The sequence below is a fragment of the Emiliania huxleyi genome (genome assembly GCF_000372725.1).
Source record: "Emiliania huxleyi CCMP1516 unplaced genomic scaffold EMIHUscaffold_47, whole genome shotgun sequence".
In the NCBI taxonomy this organism is placed as follows: domain Eukaryota; phylum Haptophyta; order Isochrysidales; family Noelaerhabdaceae; genus Emiliania; species Emiliania huxleyi.
Window position 1 is genome coordinate 222,728 of NW_005198467.1, and position 6,704 is coordinate 229,431.

The following is a 6,704-nucleotide window of genomic DNA, read 5'->3' on the forward strand; positions in this document are numbered from 1 at the left end:
CTGCTCGGCACGTGGCACGGCGAGGGGTGGACTCCGCCCTCGGCGAGCAGCTCCGGCTCGACGCTGCTGCAAGTGCTCGCCCCGATCCAGTCGATCATCGTGGTGGAGGTGTGAACAGCGCCTCTTCACACCTCTAGCCGTGAGCACAGGTGCTCGTCTCGATCCAGTCGATCATCATGGTGCCGACGCCGCGCGCCTCGGTGGGGGGAGCTGGGGGGAGCTGGGGAGACACGGGGAGATCTGGGGGAGATAGGTGCCGAAGCCGTACTTCAACGAGCCGGGCTACGCCGAGGAGGAGAAGAACTTACCCGCGGGCGAGCAGACCTCCCCCATACCGAGATCGCCCCCATATCTCCCCCCTTGTCTCCCCCATAGGAGAACACCCCCGCGGGCGAGCAGCGCTCGCGCGAGTACAACGAGGACCTGCGCCTGCAGACGATGCGCTACGCGATGCGGGACATGATCAAGTGCCCGCCCGCCGGCTTCGAGGCGGCGGCCGCGGCGCACTTTCGGCGGGTCAATGAGTCAGTCAATTCGTTACTCAGTCCATTCATTCACCAGGCGGCGGTCGCGGCGCACTTTCGGCGGGTGAGGCCGCTCCTGCTCAAGCAGACTGCGCGCTGGCTGTCCGAGGCGAGGGCTAGAGCAGCCCGCCCACCCATGAGAGCGTCACGAGAGCGTCACGAGAGCGTCACGAGAGCGTCACGAGAGCGTCACGAGAGCGTTTGGCGCACGACTCGAGCGCTCTTGTCGCGGGCGGGGAGGGAGACGGCGGCATCGATCCACGCGCCGTCTCACCGCCCCTCAGGCGAGCGCGTCTGCGAGGCCCCCGATGGAGAAGGCTTGCCGTGGAGCTCCCGCGCTGCCGGCTCGCTAGTTGGTGGTGGGCTGGTGAGCTGGTGAGCTAAGTGATGATAGGCGTACAACGAGCTCCGCGCCGTGCTCGACGCGCTTCCCGAGGCGGGCGAGCCGGCCGCCGCCTCAACTTCCACATCTGAGTGACGCGGCGCGGCGGTTGCGCGCGTCGCGGGCGGGGTGTGTCCGGCGGCGACTGCGCCGGGCGTGCCGCCGCGGCTGTGTGTGTGCTATTCGTGGGGCCATGGCCGGCGCGCGAGGGCGGGTACAGATGGAGGGAGCGGCCGCAGTCGCGCGGGTGCGCGGTCGTCTTGGGTGCGCGGGATGCTCGCAGAGAGGACCACCTCCACAATGGCTGGAGCTTGGAGGGGCGGTACGCGCTGTGACCTCTGTGTTCTCTGGGCTTCTGGGGTTCGCTTGTGCGGTTCTCGTACATGCACAATGCCGCTCTTCTCCCCGCATGCTTGCTCGTTCACCGTTTGCCACGCCACAGCAGGCCACAGCGGTCTAGAGGTAGAGCGGTCAGCGGTGTGGAGAACGACGGACATAGAGGGAGCGACCGTGAGTTGAGGAAATCGGAGGACGCGACCCACTTCTCCACAAACATGTCCTCCAACCTGCGCCGCGCTCAGCGAACCTCGACAGCGCCTTCGATGGCATGCAGCTCTTTGCGTCAGAAGCCTGGAGAGAGAACGTGTATTTTAAGAACTCTTTCGCGTCGTCCTAACTCCTATCCGTCCCCCTGGCCGCGCTTCTTGGCTACCCGGCCCCGGTTGTGATTATTGACTGCTCTAAGCGCATCGGCTCTCTAGGGGGACCAGGAGGCGGTCGACTACGGGGTTTATTTTCTAATCTTTTTATCGCACCTAGACCACGACAGCACCATCATCGAGATGCATGTTCCTTGATTGATTGATGGGAAGGCGAAACACAGTCCGACCAACGACTGGGACACCAACGCGGTATGGGTGGACGCTAGACGGGCGATGACGGTCACACAGGAGCGACACACAGAACCACATGTTCCCTATAGGCAAAAGTTGCCGCGATACTTGCCGCGATTTGAGTCTTGGAACGCGATGCCGAGGACGCGCACGACGCGCGTTCTTGCCGTCGGCCAAGGCACTACGGGCACCCACACTATATTCAACGCGTTTCGGTGAGACGAGAAAGAGCAGCTCCTCGGCTGCTCACACGCTCTGCACAGTTGACACAGCCTACTGTGCGGCTACCACAGCTGTGACAGCGATGGGCTCGCCCTCACTGGCCCTCAGTCACTTGTCTGCGGCTTGTGTGAGCGACACTGCTCGGCGACTGCCGGCACACTGTGAGACCATGGGTGTGAGGTAAAACCACGCTACCAGCTCTTGGTCACATCGGCCCCGAGGTCAGATCCTTCTACTCTGTTAGTGACAAGACTTGTCTACTGGCTGGAGCCGAGCAGGAGGGCCCGGCGCACAACCCCTGGTCAACTCACGGCGGTCCACACCCCGTAGGAGAGCACTCTGCTTTCTCTTTATTTTCTGTGTGGTGGCGATCTGTAGTGACAAATTTTGGGCCCTTTCTTTCATTTCAAGTGCTACCTGCCCTCCGCTGGACCACTCGCCCGCCCTCGCCCCCTCGAACCCCTCGCGGCTGTCAGCTCCGCCTGCAGCGCGCCGTTGCGTCTCCTCAGCTCCTGGATCTCGGCGCGGAGGATGTGCTCGGTCCCCGTCGACGCGCCGGACGGCCTCCGGGCGCCCTCCCCACCGTGCCTCTGGCACCATCGCCAGAACGGATCATCTGCCGGGTCTGGCGGCCCTCTCTGCCGCGACGCGGGGCAGGTCCGCGACAGCTTTTCTGGCCAGATGTAGGGGCCCACCTGCACGCAGTCGCGATCGCTCTTCTTTGTGAGCACAATCAGTTTGAGGGAAAAGGTGACCGATTTGACCCAAAAGTCCGCGGGTCCGGTGACTCGCGCCACGCGGTCGGTGAACTTGCCATTGACGGGCGCGTGCACGATGCTGAGGAAGGTGTCGACCGTGGAGCGGCCGCTGCCCTTGCCGTCGCAGCCCGCGGGGCCCTTGGTCGGCCGGCCATACAGGGGAGTCCCGTCCTCCCAGTAGGATGTCTCGATGTCCTCGATCGCATAAATACCACCGGGGCTCAGGCCCCTCTCAAATATCGCAGCAAAGGTGGCTAGCTGGTCTCTGACGTGGTGGCCACCGTCGTCGATCACGACATCAAAGGGGCCCGCCGCCTACATAGAGAAGCAGAGATGTTGTACAAGCCAAACGGGCTGGCCACCACGAATTGCGCAGCCTGGAGGAGGTGGTCGACAAAGGCTGGGTCGCTCGCGTCTCCCGCGTGCGTCGTCACCACGCGGTGGCCAACAGAGGGGGTGGAGGTGTTGTGGAGGTCGACGCCGTGCACCTCTGCGCACGGGAAATAGTCTAGCCAGGTGCGGAGCGAGGCGCCGGTGTCGAGGCCAATCTCGAGCAGCTTGAACTCCTTTGTGCGAAGCTCCTCGAGGAAAAGCGGGTAGATGGTGTCAAACTGCGCGTGTGTGAAGGGCCGGCGCCTGCCCATGTAGCCAAACTTGGACGGGCGGTGCTGGGCGCCCAGCTCACTCAGCGACTGGGCGACCTGTGGCTTGTCGCACGCCGCCAAGAAGTCCGACATCCGGGGGCTCGACAAGACGTCTTGCGGGGTTCAAGTTGCGCGCCTTTTGCGCGCCGCCTGCGACTGCTGCTGCTTTCGAGGACGCGCGAAACTTGTGCATCCTGTGTCGAACCAGTGTGCTCTGAGAGAGAGTTCTTTTCGTACTAGCACGCGCCAGTTCGCACCTGTGTCGAGCCTGTCTGCTGTGTGCGCACTGCTACGCCAACAGCAGGGACAGGGTTCACGTGGGGAATCGAATCCGCGCGTTTCATCTTGGTAATATAGACGAGGGCGACGATGAAGGCAAGGACGAGGGCAAGACCTCCAATGACACCCCCGATGATGGCGCCTAGGTTGTCACCACCGTCACTACCCTCTTCCGGTGGAGGCGGTGGCGAGGGCGGTGGCGGACGGGGCGACGAAGGTGGCGACGGAGGCGGCGACGGAGGCCAGGCAATGGTGCAGTCGTACCTCTTGCAGTATAGTTCTTCGTTTCCCGAGAACCCGCAGGCCAACCAGTCCCATTCGCCAGTGTAGATCCACGATGAATCAGGGGCTTCACAACTCCACTCGCAGCGTAGGCACTGATCTCCGTGAACGAAGACATCTCGCCTTGGCTCTCACCGCAAGCTCGCTCACTGTCACACCGAGGGTTCAATGTGAGGAACGGTGGTGGCCGCGGTGGTGCCGGTGGCGACGGTGGCGGCAGCGATGGTGGGTGCTCCGGTGGCGGCGGCAACGGAGGAGGTGGCCGATCCGGCGGCGGTGGTGGCGGCGATGTGGTGGTGATGGTGGCGGAGGGGGCAAAGGTGGTGGTGGCGGAGGTGGAGATGGCGGCGACGGGATGGTGCAGTCGTACCTCTTGCAGTATAGTTCATCGTTTCCCGAGAGCCCGCAGGCCAACCAGACCCATTCGCCAGTGTAGATCCACGATGAATCAGGGGCCTCACAACTCCACTCGCAGCGTAGGCACTGATCTCGGTGAACGAAGACATCACCTTGGCTCTCACCGCAAGCTCGCTCACTGTCACACCGAGGGTTCAATGCGTATGCGAGGCCGTCGTAAGGGGCGTTGTTCTCTATCCAGTTGACATACGAGGCCACGCGTGTGTAGACCCCCGGGACACCGGGCACGGCACACCCAGCGGTGGTTCCAAAGCTGACGATACCGACTAGCACGTACCCCTCTTGGGGATCTTGATGGAAGAGCGGGCGGCCTGAGTCGCCATCGCATGAGCCGATCCCGCCCTCGTCATACCCCGCGCATAGCATGTTGAGCGTCACACAGGAGCCGCCACTGCACCCGTCGACGCCCTCGTATGCAGAGCGGCAGGCTGAGCGACTGACCACGGGGACGATGGCCTTCTGGAGCACGTCCGCAGCCGAGCCTTCAAGCTCCCCCCTGCTGGAGAGGAGCCCCCAGCCAGCGACCTGCAGCAACCTTCCAGGAACCTGCAGGTCCGTGTAGCCCGGTCCGTCGAGGGCGTCGACGGGTGCGGCCTCCGACGTCGTCGTCACGCAGTTCCCAAGCTTTAGCAGCATGATGTCGGCTTCATTTTTTGAGGGGAGAAGATTGTCGGGATCCCAATCCGGGTGCTGAATCCAATCAATCACCGCGTGCTCCGTCTCTGATGGAGTAAACCAGCTGTTCCCGTTTCGCTTGTGCAGTCCCGCCACCACTGTTGTTACGGCGGTGGTGCAGTGAGCAGCGGTGACGACCCAGCAGGGCGAGAGGAGGGTCCCGCCGCAGCAGTGATGCTCACCGGGATATCCGACAAAGGGGCGACGCAAGGACACCAAAAATGGAAACTCCCCATGCGAGGCGTCTGATCCTCCGACAACTCCACCTAGAAGACTAGAAGGTGGCGGCGGCGATTGCGCGACTGTCATGCCAGCAAGCAGAAAACACCCCCAGCTTCTTGAACTCCCGGCAGTCCTAAACATGAGGTCGTGTGGTGGGCTGTGAGGTCGCGCTTGGTGGGCTGTGGGCGGCGGGCGGGCGCGGCAGCAGCGAGCATTGAGGTATAATGGACAGCGCAGTGCTCATAAGCGTGGAGCGGGGTCGCGCGCAGCATGCTGCGACGCGTTGAGGTGGTTGGTGCGCTACTCAGTAGCCTGGCGCCCATCAGGTGCAGCGAACAACGATGCACCTCGGCCAGGGGTACAGCCACAGTCTGCCCGCCGTCTGCATTTCGTATTTCTTCGCCGAAAGGCGGGTGGGGTCTTTTCTTCTTCCTTCTTCCCGTTCCCGCCCCCGCGTCGGCCTGCACCGCTGCCCTCCTCCCTCGAGGTCTCGCGCCGTCTCGAGGTCTCCAGGCGTCTCGAGGTCTCCAGGCGTCTTTTCCGTCGGCGCCGGCCTGCTCCCACGCTGGCCGCGCAGGCTTCTGCGGCGGGCGCGCGGTGTATGGCTGATTTGCGGCTATTTTTGGGCACATTGCCATTGGCATTGCGGCATTGGCGGGAGAGAGGCCGTCCCGCGTCCGCCGAAAGAAGGTGGCGCCCATTGTACTTTATTACTTATATCATTTTGCGTGGGTCTCTCTAGACTCTACTCTCTTAGAACCACAACCACGAGAATCAACGCGATCGATGTCGGGCAGCGAAGAGAACAAGAGTGGCACAAAACCGAATGCGAATCCGAAGGCAAAAGAGAAGAGGGAGCACACTCGGTTCACACCAGCCGAGGAGAAGGGTACACACGCATGCCTGCCCCCGCCGCAGCCCCGCACCTCAGACCAGCTCGATGATTCCCATCTCCGCGTTGTCTCCCTTGCGGAAGCCGTCCTTGAGCACTCGCGTGTAGCCGCCCTCCCTGCGCGCGCGGCGGGGGCAGCGGGGTGGGGCAGGGGCTAGGGCCGGGAGAGGGGGGAGGAGGGGGGGGCGTGGGGCGTGAAGGATGGAGGATGGAGGCACCTCCTTGCACCGCGCGAGCGTCTGCTGGGTCTTGCCGTGGCGGATCAGCTCTCACGTGAGCGAGCGCAACACAGCCTTGCGCTGGTCCGCACGCTTGTTCAGCTTGCGCAACCCCTTGCCATGGCTCTGTGAGGGAGGGGGCGGGCGCCCCGAGACGTCTTCAAGCGTCCGCCGAGGTTCCGACCTGCGAGAGCTAGGCGGGGTCGAACTCTCGCACGGGCAAACATCACGGTAGCAGGCCCTGCGCATCGCTCCCACAGGAACGGGTTGAGGGGCGCGGGAGCCCTCTCCGCCTG

At 63.5% G+C, this 6,704-nt stretch overlaps 4 protein-coding genes across 4 annotated transcripts in view; 1 reads left to right on the forward strand and 3 right to left on the reverse strand.

Annotated features, from left to right (window-relative positions):
• Positions 1 to 176: 176 nt before the first annotated feature.
• Positions 177 to 877, forward strand: EMIHUDRAFT_211210 (hypothetical protein; the record flags this gene model as incomplete). Its single annotated transcript, XM_005768028.1, has 3 exons — positions 177 to 200; positions 376 to 588; positions 809 to 877. The coding sequence occupies 3 exons, from the start codon at positions 177 to 179 to the stop codon at positions 875 to 877; spliced, it is 306 nt and encodes a 101-aa protein (XP_005768085.1).
• Positions 878 to 2,434: 1,557 nt separating this feature from the next.
• Positions 2,435 to 3,516, reverse strand: EMIHUDRAFT_211211 (hypothetical protein; the record flags this gene model as incomplete). Its single annotated transcript, XM_005768029.1, has 2 exons — positions 2,435 to 3,094; positions 3,175 to 3,516. 2 exons carry the CDS (start codon positions 3,514 to 3,516, stop codon positions 2,435 to 2,437), a joined length of 1,002 nt encoding a protein of 333 aa, XP_005768086.1.
• A 925-nt stretch (positions 3,517 to 4,441) lies between these two features.
• EMIHUDRAFT_211212 (hypothetical protein) lies at positions 4,442 to 5,621 on the reverse strand (the record flags this gene model as incomplete). The annotated part of the gene is made up of 3 exons (XM_005768030.1): positions 4,442 to 4,472; positions 4,529 to 5,327; positions 5,603 to 5,621. 3 exons carry the CDS (start codon positions 5,619 to 5,621, stop codon positions 4,442 to 4,444), a joined length of 849 nt encoding a protein of 282 aa, XP_005768087.1.
• Positions 5,622 to 6,004: 383 nt separating this feature from the next.
• Positions 6,005 to 6,704, reverse strand: part of EMIHUDRAFT_416208 (hypothetical protein) — a gene marked incomplete at its 5' end in the record, with an annotated part of 2,123 nt that continues 1,423 nt past the window's right edge. Inside the window, one exon of the mRNA XM_005768031.1 lies at positions 6,005 to 6,308. Within this exon, the coding sequence (XP_005768088.1) occupies positions 6,167 to 6,308 (142 nt within the window). The 3' untranslated portion in view covers positions 6,005 to 6,166. The remainder of the gene's footprint in view (positions 6,309 to 6,704) is intronic.